The sequence below is a fragment of the Otolemur garnettii genome, unplaced genomic scaffold (assembly GCF_000181295.1).
Source record: "Otolemur garnettii isolate 467f Iridium unplaced genomic scaffold, OtoGar3 scaffold00302, whole genome shotgun sequence".
Classification (NCBI taxonomy): Eukaryota; Metazoa; Chordata; class Mammalia; order Primates; family Galagidae; genus Otolemur; species Otolemur garnettii.
In genome coordinates, this window is record NW_003852697.1 from 41,212 (window position 1) to 58,369 (window position 17,158).

Consider the following 17,158-nt stretch of genomic DNA (forward strand, 5'->3'; position numbering starts at 1 on the left):
CGCTCCAGCAGAGACCTCAGACACAGCAGTGAGGCTCTGGCCAGAAAAACCACCTAGTGAATACACAGAACCGTAAGAATAAATGGTTACCATTTTAAGCCACTAAGTTCTGAGGCCATTTGTTATACAGCAAAAACTAGTACATGAAGGGGGCGGCGCCTATAGCTCAAAGAAGTAGGGCACCGGCCCCATTTGCTAGAGGTGGCAGGGTCAAACCCTGCCCCGGCCAAAAAAAAAAAAAAAAAAAAAAAAACACAAAAACCACATGAGGTAGATCAGATGTAGTGGCTCATGCCTGTAATCCCACCACTCTGGGAGGCTGAGGAAAGACGATCACTTGAGCTCAGGAATTCAAGACCAGCCTGAGATTTGGTAAGACCTGTCTCTACCAAAAACAGAAAAAGTTAGCCAGGGGTTGTGGCAGGTGCCTGTAGTCCCAGCTACTTGGGAGACTAAGGGAGAGGATTTTTTGAACCCAGGAGTTTGAGGTAACTGCCAGCTATGACAATGTCCCTGCCTTCTAGCCTGGACAACAGAGACTCAGTCTCAAAAAAAAAAAAAAAAAAAAAAAGCACAAGGCACACAAAGGTGTGGAGTCTGTCTTCTTACCCACTATACCTCATGTTCAGCTCAGGGAAGGCTGTTCAAAGCCCTTTGAATCCGTGGTCTGCCCCTGGCCACTCACCTGCCCGTTCAACTTGGGGACAAGTCTTCACTTCCAGGCTGACATTGGAAATGTTTAACATCTAAGTTCCCAACATGGTGGAGTAGAGCAAGCTATTGGAGATCCACTGGGATCACTGGAGTGAGCCCCTTAGTGACTGGACCATGGGGTGTCTGGGAACCCATCGAGAAGCAGTCACTTCCCACCTGGTATACAAATAGTGAAATATTTAAAGTGTCCATTTGGCTGCACAGATAATATACCTGTGAACCTCAGCTCTGCTGGGAGCAACCATTGAGCCTCCAGTTTCATGTTCTAAAGAACCTACGGGTTTGTTCTGTCTCAAAATAGGTGCTCACAGTTTCCAAAAGGTTTCCCTTTAACATAGCCCAGCCCATACCTGTACCTCCACATGTACTCCAAGTCCCTGCCTGGATGCCACACAAAAACAATAGTATTCGCAGATAATTTAATCAGGATTTTAATATAAACAGGTAATTATCTCATATTTTACATGCAGAACAATTTCATTATTCAAAAAAAAGGCATATTCTGTACATGGTACTACTTGGCTCTAATAGGAAAACATTGAAAAAAATAATTGAGCTTTTGGTGGGTTTTTGTGTTTCTGAGTTGTTTTCTGTAAAATGGCAGCACATCCGATCCTGCCCTGGTATCACACAGAGCCAAGGCCGCCCAGGCACACAGGTGCGAGGAGCAACTTTGACACGAGCCGTTTGTGAGTATGTGCACAGAGGTCACTCATTTTGGGGGGCAGGGGGAGAAGGGCACTATTCCTTCCTTCACAAATGGGGTCCAACCCCAGATTCATGACCTGGTTTTTAACAAGGATTTTTGTGGCCCACACCTAGATAAAAATGTGGCTGGATGCTGGTTATGGACCTTGAGGGCTATCAGGAGGTGACAGCTCAAACAGCCAGTTTCCCTCTGTCTCTTGGGAACCTCTAAGGAAAAATTCACCTTCAGTGTCAGCCTCCAGAGCCCATCATATTCTTTTGTGTGCTCCAAAAAAAATAAGTGCTCACCAGTTCTTTTCATTCCCAGCCTCACTTCTGGTATAAATTAATATTCTGAAGAACATTCTTGAAGATTTTCCGAAATGACACCGCTCTACATGCACCCTTTAAATAAAATCAGCAGTTCCTATTCCCCATCCCCAATAAAACCACAATTTCTGAAAAACCTAAGATGTGAAGGACTCACCAGGTGGCATCTAAAGGACATTTAACTTTAAACGTCCACCCACCATGAAGTAGAAAAATGATTTGTTGTTGGGACCATTGAACATTCATTCGTTTACCAAGACAATCAGCACATGTTATGCCTTAATGGCATTGACTAGTGTTATAGCAAATAAACCCTTCACTATTCAATAAGCATGCTTCATGGTTGGCCACCTGCCCAGGCAGGATACAGCCAAACGTCTGTCCATCAGTTGGCCCCAGGAATGGATGTGCTGGCCTTTGTGTCAATTCCTACATTGTTTCTCAATCTTTTTCTTAGCCTATATCCAGAGAAACCAGCAGTGCTTTCTCCTCCCTCAGATTTCAGAGGAATAGGTCAGCTCCCAGGATGCAAACGGTTTATCATCACTGATCGGGGGAAAGTGATGTGTTTGGGATACTCCTCCAGGAAGAAGAAACTATTCCATGCATCTCACCACTTGAATGAAAAGGATTTTACCAATAGTGAGACATCTTCAAAAACAAACAGCAAAAATTGTCACTTTAAGTTGGTTTTGTTGTCTTTTTTTGGAACTGCCAGGACAAGCACGATTTTCTAGGACAAAAGTTCTATTCTACTGTTGCAAAGTCAATATTTTCTAATCCCAAAGAAGGCTTGCAACCCAATGGCTGCTTGTTCTTTTCACTGTGGCAGTAGAGACAGTTACATAAAATCAGTGAAACTTATCTGCACAGGGTGGGCCCAACACTCTACCCCTCTCCGCAGGACAGGTGGAGAAGGATGAGTCAGCAAGGGCGGTGCCTTAAATTACAACAAGAGCCCCAAAGTCTGGTGAGTATGACCACAGCCCTGCTAGATGTTCATGGGGATTCTCAAAGTCACACAAGGTCAAACAGTCTCCGCTTAAGGTCACTCAAACCTCCACATGGGGGTCCAAGGTTTTGTTGGGTTTGGGACTGGGATTTCCCAAAATGTCCCCTTCCCATTTGGAGAATAAAAGGAGACACTGCATTCAGTGTGTGTGAGATGCCCATGTATGCAACTCATTCTGCCCCCAAAGAGCATCATTGGCTCAAAAACAGTGGGAATACACCATCAGAGAGCCCCGGGCCGGGGCTCAGTGGGGACAAGTGAGAATGCTGGCCCTTTCTCTGCAGCAGATGAGATGCACAGAAAGAAAGGACATCAAGTGGAAGTCAGTAATCAGGACAGCCTGAAACTGGGCCTACGTTTGTGGGCGATGGTATTAATAGATGGAGGATTTAAAGTTTAAAAAAAAAAAGGAAGATTAAACCCAGAGAAGAATATTACCAACCAAGAAAAAAAGGATCTATGCTCATACAAAGGCAACACCTTCTCCATCTGACTCCCTCACTCAAAATTCTTCCTGGCCCCTAGCGTTCGGAATCAACTGATCGCATTTCTCTGATTCAAGTGGGACTCAGGTAGGATTCTGAAGTCTCAAACACATCCATTACTGAGCCATGTCCTAACAATACACTGAGGTAGACTGTGCTGAAAAAAAAAAATCATTACCCCACATTCACCTGTTTATTTCTCTTTGATAGAAATTTAACATGTGCTCCATTTTTTACGAGAGTGATTTTGAGTGATTTTATATATTAAAATAAATACTTTTCCCCCAATATAAGAAAACCTTTCTGAATTAGAAAAATGTGAAAATTGCTGCTAGTATAGTATACAGCCACTACAAATTTACTATGAAAAGAATAAAATACCTAGATCTACGTGGGCTTATCATTTACGTATAGACCTTCCTATTTATTTACAAAATAAATTTGGCAAAAAATAATTTCTGTACTCTTGTTTCTTGTACCCAATCACTGAGGCTCTCAGCAGTTATTTTCTATGCCGAAATTTCTCAAATTATATAAATAAGATAGCAACAGACGATTGGTATTTGTGTCTACCTGTGTTCTTAATCAAAAATGGAGAGGGCTCAGAGATTGCCATGATGTCTCTATCCTGCTCTCAGAATCCGCAACTTTTAAGAAAAGGAAACAATCAGCTCTCACACTTGTGAGAAAATGCATCAGGAATAACCCGTTGAGTGTTGATTTTGACTGAACCAAAGTAAAGAGTTCACCATGTTCTTTATTTGAGCAGCTGTGGTTCTTTTTGCAAAAAGAGAGGAAATTGCAGGTTCACACCCACTCAGAAGTTCTCCGTAGTGCGAAGGTCTTTCATCATGGCTTCTCCTTCAGACTCTACTCTCTCAGGGGTTGCAACATCCTAAGAGTTCCCCTCAGACACCACAGCAGCTTCTGGGAGTTCGGTACTGAGGACTGTCCGATGCTCCAAGGGTGGCTGAGCCCAAGAGGTATTATTCTCAGCACATATCCCTTCATTGCTTAGATGTTCTCGAAGCCCATCCACGGTGCACTCTTTGGGATCTGATTTTGTTGTGGGGCATGCACACAAGGAGAAGAAAGGCTACGCGAGGCGCACACAGAGGACCAGAGGAGGAACACAGGTATTCTTGAAGGTGGGCTCAGCTCTAGGAAGTTTCTGGCTTATCTGAACAGCAGACCTTGGTATGCAGACCACGAAACCTAGTTTCCCACATGCTCAATGTGGCCTCACAACATCCAAAAGGGTTAGCAGCTAATGTGGCTTAGTTCCCAGAAAATGGATTCCTTTAAGACCAAACAAAGAGGCCATGGGTGCCTCAATGCCCCCCACACAGGCAGATCACCTCATGGCCATGGCCACTCTCCCCTTTCCCCGGCCGGGAATAGTCAATAACTTATGAGGCTAATGCCAGAGAATTTTTAAAAATTAAATATGTTACAAATATATTCTCAAACTCTATGTCATCTCAGTTCTGTTTTTTTTTTTTCCTTGTTCCTTTCCTTTTTCTTCTCTCCTCCTCCTTCTTCTTCTTCTTCTTTCTTTCTTTCTTTCTTTTTTTCTTTTTAATGTCCTGGCTTTGTTTGGTCTTAAAAAGATCCAGAATCACTCCAAAGTAAATGTTCCTCCCTCAGCTCCCAGAAAACATTTTTTCCCCACTAACCTGAAGGGAGGGAAAAACCTGAGGATAGACTTCTGACACAAGAGGAATCTGGTGAGGGCACAGTCTCCCAGTGGGCAGGAAGGAAGGAGAGAAAGGACCTGAGCTCCTGTACAGAGAACCTTCATGATCTGGTTCCCAAAGCCTCAACTCAGCAGAACACTTTGCAAATGCACACCCACCAGCCATGTCTACCCTGGACACACACACGTACTCGTTGCACATGTGGGCACACAGCGGGACTGCAGGCCCTTATCAAAAGTACGAAAGCAGCAGCTGTTGGTCAATTTGAGGAACTGATTTTGTAAAGAAAAAAAAAATCCTTCAGCCTGGATGAGGAAAAGAAAAAAAAACAACCTTCTTAAGCACACCCTGTAAAGCTTGGAATTCTCCTGGGACAGGGTTGTGGGTGTTTGTTTGTTTGTTTTTTCTTTTCAAACTTTTGTTCCACAAAGAAGTTTTATCTTTTATACTGCAGCTCAGATACCAGAAAAAAAAAAAATCTATAAAAACAGGTACTTTCTTTCAATCTTCTAGAAAAAGAAAAGAAATAGAACACATCCTGGTTTGAAACTGTCGTTGCCAAAAGGGTAGCAGCTGTGGAAAGCCCTCCCCTCTACTCCCCGAGTTAAAGCCTCTGACAACAAGTCAATTTGGCAACCAGATGAGTGTGTCCTGAAGTTCTAAGATGAGCAGAGACGTGTTCTGAGCTCTGCTTGACATCGTGGCAGAGTCGTGAGAATCCTGAGCTTTCCGGAGGCTTTCAAACCAGAGAAAGTGAAGATGAGACCCCTTCCCCACCCGGGAGGCGCTGTTAGGAGGGGTTGGAGCGAGGCAAGGCCAGAATCCGCCCGTTTCTCTTGCCCCCGTTCATGTGGGTGTAGGGGATGTGCTCCTCATAGTTCCGCTTGAGGCCCAGCGAGGACCCTCCTTCTCGGCCCCCAGCCTCCTCCCTCTGGCAGTGTGAGGACCGGTCCAGGGGGACGCTCTCCATGTCCTCAAACTCCATCTCCAGCTCCTCACTCTCAGGAGCCTTGTTCTCCTCGCTGTGGAAGAAGGAAACGTCTGGGAAGCTAGGGTGCAGGTCGTCCTTGAGCAGGTTGACGATCTCCAGAAAGGTTGGCCGCATCTTGGGGTTGAACTGGAAGCACATGCGCATCAGGTCCGTGCTGTGGGGCAGAGGGACAAGTCAGCCCGAGGCTGGGCCCCGGCCCCTCCCCCTCACCAGTGCTGGGCGGCAGAGGGACACGGCAGAGGGAGGCAGAGGGACACGTCAGCTCAAGCCTGGGCCGCTTCCACTCTCCCGCCCCTTCCCCACCCACCCACCCACCCCCGTGCCCTAGGGCAGAGGGACAAGTCTGCAGGAGGTGTCAGTGGTGAGGCTGGGCCTCGGCCCCTCCCACTCCTCCCAGGCCCCTGCTGCTGGCACCCCCAGATGACAGCAGCAGCCACTGTGCAGGCAGAAAGAGCGATTCAAGGGGTGTCAGAAGATAGTTTTGGAAACGGCTGTCTGTCTCTTTTGTTCCAGGCAGCACTGAGTGTAGTTTACCATTTTAGATACCTCTGACATCTCCTGCAATTTGGTGCAATTCATAAAAGTTTCATTCCCACCTGGGGCTGCTTGTAAATGCTTTCCTGTGCCCACCAGCAATTCTTGTAGATGTAAAGAACCTTCAGTGTTGGGAATGCAGGTGCAGCTGTGTGGACTGGACATAGAGACCCTGCTCCAACTGGCCACTGCTCTTGCAGGTCCAGCCCACACTTTCTAGAGGATGGTGGAAGGGGGCTTCATCATGGGAGGAGTCCCTGCCTAGTGAGCCACATAGTACCTGCCTGAAGAAGACTTGCTGATGACTAGCAGCACATAGGACCCACCCCTGCAGCCTCAAGGGCTGCTCCAGAACCTCCAGGTGACCACATTACTCAGCCAAAAACACTCAGAACTGAGAGCTTTTGTTTTCAACTGGACCCCTCTCCTTCTCTGCTATAACTTTTTCTAGGGCAGGAGTTGCCAAACTCCAGCCCTCAGACCAAACCCGGCCCCCTAAGTGTTTCTGTAAATAAAGTTTTATCAGCACATAGTCATACCCATTCAATTATGTAACATCTGTGGTTGCCTTTGACCTATAATCAAAGAGTTCAGTAGCACAGACAGAAAACCACATGGCCCACAAAGCTCAAGTTAGTTTCAATATAGCTCTTTACAGAAAAAGGTTTCAATCTCCTGCCCTAGCACCTACTTAATCTCTCTGCTAACTGGCTTGGCTAGGGAAGGAACTTTATGAGGCAATGGTTAGGAATATTTTGCTCAGTTTCCAAATAACTGTGCTTTACACTTTTTGTTCATAAAAGATTTCTTCATAGTAGGTTTTCTTGATTGATATACTTTGGACAATAAAGCATTAAAATGTCCTCCCTATGTGAACTTTCGGGAGAACAAAAATTTTTCTTCATAAACACCAATATGTTATAAATGCTTATTGTAGAAAGTTAGAAAACACACACAAATGTAGAAAAAAATACACCTCATGTACAGCTGTCCTTCAGCTGTGACCTTTGGTCCTTTCTACCTGGACATATTTAGAAATGAAATAGACACTTAATATTTCAACATAAGTTTATCCACCAAATTATAAAATTTCATAAGCATCACTGAAATTCCAATTGCTACATCATATTAATTTATCAATCTGCTTAGCAATTCTCATATGTTGGATATTTAGATCATTTTCAATGGTTTTTGTTCCAACTTTAACTAACATTGCTTTGAGTAGCAAGCATGAGGTGATAAGAAAGATTTTCGAGTCATACCATAACTTGTGCTACATATCAAAACTCCCTTTCTTTATATTTTCCTTTCCTTTTGTTTTCTAATTCAGGAAGATAATGCTTTCTGTTATTCACTCCATGTTTATCAGATCATTAGTGATATTACAGTTTTCCAAAAATTTTCCAGATGTTTAATGGTATGTGTGTATGTGTTGTTCATTTGATTCTGTAATAAAAATGTAAAACAAAAATATTCTGGGTGTGAGGGACATGTAATATATGCACCTGACAAAATTTAAGTATATAAAAGAATAAACAGTTTCAGTTAAAACACAGGCTCCTCTCCTAACCCAGCTCCCCAGTTCCCTTCTCCCATGGTAACCACCGCTGTGGTTTCTTTTACAACCTTCTAAAGATACAACATGCAATAAAAACATACATATAAAGACATGACTTGCAAACCCAAGTGTGCACATGAACATCTGGTATGAAAACACAAGCACACAGCATAATGATATGCAAGCATAAGTAGACATTTAAGATACATGATATGAAACTAAATTCATGCAAAGACACGGGTACAGGCGGGCATATAATGGTCTGATGTGTAAACATACACATGCAGATAGACACAATACACAAACACAGCTGAGCACACAATGCAATGTGCAAATGCAAGCACGTGTGTGGAGATGCGCCCTGCATGCACAAACACACATGTGAGTGTACACATGGCAGGCAAGCCTTAGCACAGCAGCACCTCACACACTTACACCCTTTCGGCACTTACACTCTCTCTGGACAGTTGTCAGGTTGATCCAGGTAGCCCCCATCCATGACAAATTTTAACACCTGTTCATTAGATAGGCCTTGGTAAGGCTGCTCTGCCAAGCTGGTGATTTCCCAAAGGACCACGCCGAAGGACCTGCCAATGACAGTTGTGAATAGTAACAAAGAAGCCACTAAAACACATCCACAAGTGGGCCAGGCACAGTGGCTCACACCTGCAATCCTAGCACTCTGAGAGGCCAAGGCAGTGGATTGCCTAAGCTCATGAGTATAAGACCAGTCTGAGCAAGAGCAAGACCCCCATCTCTAAACATAGCCAGGCATTGTGGTGGGTGCCTATTGTCCCACCTACTCAGGAGGCTGAAGCAAGAGCATCACTTGAGCCCAAGAGTTTGAGATTGCTGTGAGCTATGACATCACTGCACTCTACAGAGGGTGACAAAGTGAGACTCTGTCTCAAAAAAAAACAAAAAACCCACATCCTGTGTACACATACACACACACATACCTTTTTGGTTTGCTAGAACCTGTTTGGCTAGTTAATAAAACAATTCACAATGCAGATCAAAAATGCCTCTAAGGTTAGTCTCAAAGAGTAAGGGTAGCTGTGAAGGGTCCTTGGATAGGAAACCACTTCATTTCCTTGGCAGGGAGCCCACGAGGAAGGCAGGCTTTCTTTACCCCCTCTTGTTGGTCACACTAGCAGTGTCACCAGGAATTCGGACCCAGCATCTGTCACCAACCCATGTACAACTTACCACATGTCAGAAGAAGTGGTAAAGACCCCATCCTTCAGAGACTCTGGTGCCATCCACCGCACGGGCAACAGGCCCTTGCCCCCTTTCCTGTAGTAATCGGTCTCGTAGATGTCTCTGGTCATTCCAAAGTCTGACAACAAACAGTTCACATGCTCTATCTTCCACCTGTGGCCCTAATGTCTGCCATGTTGACTGCCCCATTCCTCACAGAACCCTTGGAGGGGCCCACCTGCCCCAGGTGAGTGTGTATATGTGTGTTCTCACCCTCCCCAAGTGTGTTCTCACCTGCCCCAGGTGAATGTGTGTGTCCTCACCCTCCCCAGGTGGGTGTGTGCTCACTGCAATGTACAAGGCCCTCTGGGTCTGGGTCCAGCCTCTCCCCTTGACCTGCATCTTACTCTGCTCTAGTCCATCTACCTTCATTTTATTCCCATCACGTCAGCCATCCTTCCAACCAAGAGGCCTCTGTACATGTTGTGCCCTTGTTGGGCATGCTCTCATTTAGTCCATCCTGACAATCTTGGCAAAAATGTCCCCTCTTTACAGAGAGACCTCTGCTGAGCTGCCCTTTCCCCCCAGCTTCCCTCTGTCATGGGACTCTTTATTCCCTTTACTGCTCTTTGCCCAAACTTCATTATCTCGCTTGAATAAGTATTAACCATTTTACTGTTTATCCAGAGCACCACTGTCTGATGGAACTTGCCCTGACGGTGGACATGGTCTGTACCCACACTGCCCAGTATGGCCAGTAGGCCCTAGGCTCAGGGGGCTGCTGAGTGCCCAAAGCATGGCCAGCGTCCTTAATGGGCTGAATTTTTACTCTTTAGTTACATTAAACATAAATGGCCACATGTGACCACACTGCACCATATAGTGCAGACAGAAACAGCAAGCTGCACATGTGCAGAAAGACAGTGGTGCCTGGTTCAGGCCTGCAACTCTGGCACCTGCTACTCATAAAGCATATGCCTACTTTCTAAACAAGTGAACGGGTGAGTGAGTTTGTCAACAAATGCAATTAAATTACAGTTGGGAGATCTTAATCCAGAATCCTGCCCTTTGACACTAACAGAAGAGATTTAGCAACTCACTATAGAAAAGCTCCTTCTGAAATCAAACTTGAACTGGGTCATACGTTTCAAAGCAGAAAGCCAGACCAACCTCCAATTTTGACAGTGAAATCGTGAGCAACCATGCAGTTTCTAGCAGCGAGGTCCCGGTGCACAAACTTCTTGGCATTCAGGTATGCCATCCCATCGGCAATCTCCGCTGCCATCTGAATCATCTCTTGCAAGGTTGGGGGAGGGCGACCTGGGTTATTCTAAAGTCAAAACATGGGGTAGTGTTCAGCAGTGCTGGCACCCCCGGGCTGGGAAGCATGTGCCCCGCCAGAAACCTAGAGGCAGCTCACCTCAGCCTCGGGCCGCAGAGAACGGAGGTAGCTCTTCAGGTCTCCGTGAGCCATCAACTCCATCACCACCAACGTTGGCTGCCCCTTAGACACCACCCCCAGGAGGCGGACCTGCAGAGGAGAGGTAAGGGTTCTGCAGTGAGGGTCCAAGGGACCATTCTGACTCACAGAGATTTCCCAGTATTTGTCACTCAGCACTGTGTGCCTGGATGCAGCATGGTCTGGACTACTCTGGGGAAATAGCAGAGCTGCTCACACACAGCAACACACCAAGACAAATCCAGGCCCTCTGTGCTCCTGAGCACACGGCACGTGCTCCTGGCCCCAGGCCTCTGCATGCCCTGTTCTCTCTGCCTGACTCTCTAATCCCTTCCATGTGCCTCACATCCCCAAATACACCCTTAAACCCTCCTCACCTCTTCTTTTTTCATCCATCCACAGCATTTTCTCCTAACATATAAAGTAATTAATACGCTAGATTTGGAGCTGGTCTTCACCTGCTGTGCTGGAGGCTCCATGAGGGCAGGAATCTTGTCCACCCCAGGGAACGAGAGCAGAGCTTTAGGTGTCCCCCAAACATGCATGGCAGGAATAAAAGTGTGCAAGGGCCAAACAGAAACAAGGGACCCTTGCTGGGGCAGAAAGGCAGGATGTGCTTGCATCAAGGAGGGGTACAGGAGTGAGGGTGGATGGAGTGGGGCTATCTCCATGTGGTTCAGGGATACAAAGGAGCCAGAAAGAGGGAAGACAGAGAAAATCCCAGAAAACAATAGAAGATTCTAGAAAGCAATGTGACATCCATAGAGCTTGGTTCCAGGAGATGGTAGAGGAAGGGATTGGGAAGGGAATCGGAAGGGAATGACAACCCCCCCCAAAACACATCTTTAGGACAGAAGGCTTAGTGGAGTAGGGGACAGGCAGGGGTCTGCAACAGGGGACAGGGGTCAAAGAAAAGGGCCTCAACCCCGACAGACTTACCACATGATGACAGGTGAAACCCTTCATAACTGAAGCCTCATTGAGGAACTCGATCCGCTCCCGGAGACTGGCCGACTCATTGACAGTCTTCACTGCCACTCGGGTCTCCGCCTCACCCTTGACGATGTCCCTGGCATTGCCCTCGTACACCATGCCAAAGGAACCCTGTCCCAGCTCTCGAAGGAGGGTGATCTTCTCTCGAGGCACCTCCCACTCGTCCGGCACATACACAGAACAAGGAAACACTATTTTTCACTTATCTACATAGTATTATGAGCCAATCACTTAGGGGGTCCCCAGCCACCTTTCACCTGAGCCCTCTCTAAAACCACCCTTGCAAACATTTATTAAGTGACACCTGTAATCCAGGACCTGTCCCAGAACTAGGCATATAGCTGAGAACAGAACAGGCGTCTTTCAGCATCCATGGAGAAGATGGCAGAGGCTCAGGAAGGAGCCACAACCAGTCCAGGATCCCAGCTAAAAGCTAAGCCTGCACCTATACCCTTCTTGTGTGATTTCAGACCCTAACAACTGAATGATACTATCTTCCATCTGAGGCTATTCTTTCTTCAGAATGCAGCCACATTGAGTGAGTCCAGGCAAGACCAGAAGAACCACCCACCTGAACCCAGCCAATGCAGCTAACTCACCAAATTCTGAGCTAATAAATGGTGGCTGTTTTAAGCCACTAAATTTGACATGGGTTGTCACACAAGTGATTCTCAGACAAATGCATGAAGGGCTCATAAGAAAGGTCAAAATGTTTCCTGCCTTCCTCTGCACCCTCACAGTTATGGCCTGAATTGTGGGCCCTCAACCAAATTTAGATGTTGCCATCTGAACCCCCTGGTACCTACAACTGTGACTGTATATGGATACACTATTTCACTTCCAAGAAACACAGTCAACAGTGTCTTTTCTGATTCACCTGTGCAAGTTTGAACTTGCTCAGCTTGTCGGTGTGTTTCTTGATTTCTGTGTATCTCAAAACTTTCATAATGACCCACATACTACATATAGGGCCTTTAAAGAGATAATCAAGTGAAAGGGGTCATTAGGGTGAGCCCTGATCCAACAGGACTAGTGTCCTTTTAAGAAGAAGAGATTTGGGCACAGACAGGCACAGAGGGATGATGACCATGTGAGGATACAGGGAAACTGGTGTCTGTCAGCCAGAGAGAAAAGCCTCTGAAGGAACCACGCTGCTGATGCCTTGAATTCAGACTTTTATGCTCTAGAACTATGAGAAAGCACACGTTTGTTGTCTCAACCACCACGTCTATTGTTTTTTGTTACAGCAGCCACAACTAACTGATGCAGTCACACAGGACTCATGCAGAGATGTCTGACCAGATGGGAGCCTGCACCCAGATGGACTCACATCTGCTTGGTGTGGGGAAGTTGTTGCTGCAGCCCCTACTACATGCCTCTCTCCTTATTCTGGAACACAAGGGCAGCCTAAGATCCAGCTTCTCCATTTCTACATGCAGATAAACAGGCCCCTCATCAATGCTCCAGCCTATAATCACCACACTTGCAAGCTTCTCATTCTGATGGTTGGACCTCTGTGGTTCCTCTGGCACTGGAGAGATGGGTGCCCCTCTGGTGCTAGGCCAGAGACGGTAAAGGACTCAACCTTTCAAATGCAGACAAATCAATCCAGAGTTCTTATGTCCAGCTGCCCTTCTTAGTGGGCTCTCATACTCCAGGCCATCTCCCCAGGATCAGGCAGCAAACTGAGGACAGTCCCTCTACCCTAGAGCCCATTGCAGTTATTCAAACTAGCCAATCCTATGTCCACTCCCTCTGCCTTGCCTTGCTTTTCCTGCAAAAAATACAGAAAAGGCTCTTAATCATGTTTTCCTAGCTTTCTTTGCCTCCCAACAGACCTGGTGCTTCCTCACAGGCACTGGCATGGTGTGCTGGGCCTTGGTTGTAAGAATCTGTGGCTATAACACTCCTTCCTCATGGCAGTCATTTCCATGTCTCCATGTCTTTTCATACCAGATTATAACAAAGCTTGAAAACCCCCTCTACACACACACACACACACACACACACACACACCACACACGCACGCACGCACAGAGCACCCTACTGGGCAGTCATATCTGTGCCCAGAAAGTCACATTGTGATTCTGGATGCATGATACACTTTAAAAACTTGTCACACAGGGCAGCGCCTGTGGCTCAAAGGAGTTGAGTGCCGGCCCCATATGCAGGAGGTGGTGGGTTCAAACCCAGCCCCGGTCAAAAACTGCAAAAAAAAAAAAACTTGTAACACAACCAATACTGTCACCTCTGAAGGGACAGGTGAGCTTTCTCTGTAGGGGTTGCTCCCTGTCCTTTGGAATAATCGAGGGCAATCTGAGTGTCAGTTCTTCACTCCCACCCTGTGCAGATGCCACAGGTGTCCCTAGAAGCCCATCTCTTTCCTGGTTCATGCCTTCCCAGCTCCCAGCAGAGACAGCAAGTTTGGATGTGGCTCACATGAAGCAAGGCCTCCCTGGCCTCCCTGGCCTCCCAGGACGGTAGCCCTCCACTCTTACTTGCTGATGATGGCAGAAGCCAGACAGCACTCAGTGGCCACCCACGGAGGATCCCATACTCACCATCACTGGCACTGAGGTACTCTGGGTTTGAGGATGCGTACAGTGGTCCCAGTGGCCCATCTGGCTGCCTGGAAGAGAATAAGCAAGGCTTGAATTTCCACAGGCCTCCAGAAAGAAGTCACAAACAAAGCTCCCCAAGGTAAGGGGCAGTCTTTCCCTGCAGCATCCCTGTGGCCCTGAATGCAGTCTGGAGGTGGGGACGAGGGACACGTACCTTTTGTGTGGAAGCCCGTCAGACATGCTACTTAAATGCATCAACATGGGAACAACCATCCCTCCCCGAGTGGCTATTAATACAATTTATGGTCATCCATGTAACACCTAAAAGCTACTAACCTAGTACTGCTCTGAAGCTAGCAAGAAACATATGTTAACTTTTCAGGAAATTTGCCAGTTGGTTACTAAATACAACCATCTTTAAAAATGTACAATTTATTAATAAATTATCCTAAAAGCAAAGGCAATAAATGTTTGAAACTCATCACTCTCTAGGTCTCATACTGCATTTTACCAAATATTAAAGTGTTTGAGGCTATTTATCTAATTTGCTATGACATTGTATCATATGGTAGAAATCGGATATAATGGTGAGCTACTGTGTACATATTGCCAGCTCTGCACGCAGTGACATCTCAGTCTACAGGCTGAAACAGTCCATGGTGGGAATCTTTGCACCACAGAAATCAGCAAATGCTACAAACTGGGACTGGATGTATTGTTTTGCCCATTTGTCCAGGCTTGAGAAAGTGATGAGAAAAATGTCTAATTGTGCAAATTAAACTTAAATGTTTAAACTTTCAATGTCTGCAGTGAAGACATTGAAAATGGCACTTAAAAAAATAAAGAAAATGTTTTTACAGCATTTAAAAAAAGTTCTTATCCAATTCAGCAAAGAAGTTGCTCATATCATTAATGAAAATACACATCATATCATTTTTGTCTTACTCTGCCAGGTAAATTAGAAACATAATCAGCATTCACGACAGAGGTAAACTCATTCATCAATTGCATCCATAGGTTGATCATGGATAAAAGGTTTGAGGGGAAAAAATCAACAAAAGCATTCAGTGAGAATCAACTGGCTAGTAAGAGTGGATTTAATGTAAAGATTACTGCATATTGTATCATCTTATTACCCCTAAATTGCATGTTACACATCCTCTATCAGTAAAATTTATAATGAACTCAAATATACCTATACTTATATCTAGACATACTTTTTCCCCAGAGAGCTGGTTGTTAACCATTTACCAGCACACCACTGTACTCACCTTTTTCTCAGGAATATATAAATACTTCCAATCACAATACTGAAGAGAAAGACAAAGATAAGGGGGCCAATGATAATTTTTGCAATATTTGATGGGACATCTACTGAAATAGAAAAAGAAAATATATATGTTTTATATAAAAATGCTTTCACCTCAAAGCCCACAGCAAAAGTCAAATCCATGCCTAAAACAGTGGGCTAGTCTCCTGGATCCTTATTTTCCAACAGCTGCAAAATGTCATTTGGCTCTGCATTCTGGAAGCACACTGTAGCCCACCTCCCCAGACCACTGCCCACAGGCAGCCTTCTCACGTCCCCACCCTGGGCTGGCTTCACAGGCATGCAACCCAGGCGGTCACACAATTTAATGCCATGCTGTTCCCTCAAAATTCTTAATCATTTTCAAGCAAGGTGCTCTTTATTTTTATTTGGCGCTGTGCCCTGCAAATTATTACATAGCTAGTCCCAACGCCAATGTTACCTTTAGCAAAAGAAAAATTCTAATAGCAAAGAAGGAGATGTTAGTAACAGAAACTAATGTGTTCATCAGAGGTGCCCTGTGCCAGCACTGAAATCTCCCTCCACCTTCTGCAGTGGGTCCAATTACTATCTCCATATACATACAGATGAGCAAGTGCAGGCTCAGAGTGAGCAAGCATCCTGCCCCACCCACACAGCACTGTGCAGTGGGCCCAGGAGTCCAGGGCCACCTGTAGCTTCCCCAGTTCATCTCTACAATGTTCTACCATGGCCAGTGCCAAGTACATCCCCGATCAGTCAAAACTGCTGAGGAGACTTACGATAGTCTGTCATGTAGAAATGGGTGGCTTCTGTCCAGGAACCATTGCCCGCCAGGGAGGTGGCCCTGACTCGCACGCTGTAGTTCCCTGGCGACAGCCCGCGCAGCCTGCAGCCTCGCTCCAGAGCATAATGCTTGCGGGAGACGCAGAGGTGCAGCTCCTGGAAGACAGCAGGAGGCCGGCTAAGTTTGGACTGGGAGTGTCCACCCCAAGCAGGGACATCACAGTCAGGGCCCAGCTCTGAGAAGACATCGAGGCAGCTCTGAGACGACATCAAGGCAATAAAGTACTTTCGGAGTAGGGCACCCTAGCCATTTTGAGAGTCGCAGAATTTTATAAAACCATAGTGCTATATGAATAAGGAAACAGGGGCAGAGATAAAAACTGACTTTCCTGAGTACCTGGCCCAGATCATTCACAGAAAACTCCAACAACCCATGGTTTAGGTGCCATTAGCCTCATGCAATAGGCCAGGAAACCAAGGGTTAAGGTGAAGCTTGTTCAACTTTTGTCATCAAGGGCCAGACAGTAAATATCCTCAGCAAAAGGCCCAAACTCAACTCTGCTATTATACCATGAAAACAGTCATAAACAACTTCACAACATCCACAAATGGGCTTGGCTGAATGCCAATAAAACTTAGCCCTGGAAAAATTGGACTCCATTCACTTTGCACTTGCCATGAAATATTCTTTTTTTAAAAAAATGTATTTTATTTTATTTATTGTATATAAAGGGTCTTGCTACATAGGCTAGCCTGGCCTCAAACTCCAGTCCTCAAGCAATCCTTCTGCCTCAACCTCCCAAAGCAGGGATTACAGTCATGAGCCACCTGACTTAATTTTATTTATTTATTTTTTAATTATT

At 45.8% G+C, this 17,158-nt stretch overlaps 1 protein-coding gene across 3 annotated transcripts in view; it reads right to left on the reverse strand.

Moving 5' to 3' along the window:
* Window positions 1-1,121: 1,121 nt before the first annotated feature.
* INSR (insulin receptor) overlaps window positions 1,122-17,158 on the reverse strand; it is a 152,555-nt gene continuing 136,518 nt past the window's right edge. For 2 of the 3 annotated variants that reach the window (XM_012813799.2, XM_023508979.1), the window contains 9 exons: window positions 16,292-16,451; window positions 15,493-15,595; window positions 14,222-14,289; window positions 11,607-11,851; window positions 10,629-10,739; window positions 10,379-10,538; window positions 9,218-9,347; window positions 8,461-8,595; window positions 1,122-6,070 (listed from right to left, as the gene is read on the reverse strand). In XM_012813799.2, the coding sequence (XP_012669253.2) occupies window positions 5,716-6,070; window positions 8,461-8,595; window positions 9,218-9,347; window positions 10,379-10,538; window positions 10,629-10,739; window positions 11,607-11,851; window positions 14,222-14,289; window positions 15,493-15,595; window positions 16,292-16,451 (1,467 nt within the window). In that variant the 3' untranslated portion in view covers window positions 1,122-5,715. The remainder of the gene's footprint in view (window positions 6,071-8,460; window positions 8,596-9,217; window positions 9,348-10,378; window positions 10,539-10,628; window positions 10,740-11,606; window positions 11,852-14,221; window positions 14,290-15,492; window positions 15,596-16,291; window positions 16,452-17,158) is intronic. The other variant, XM_012813797.2, reaches the window with a different exon arrangement.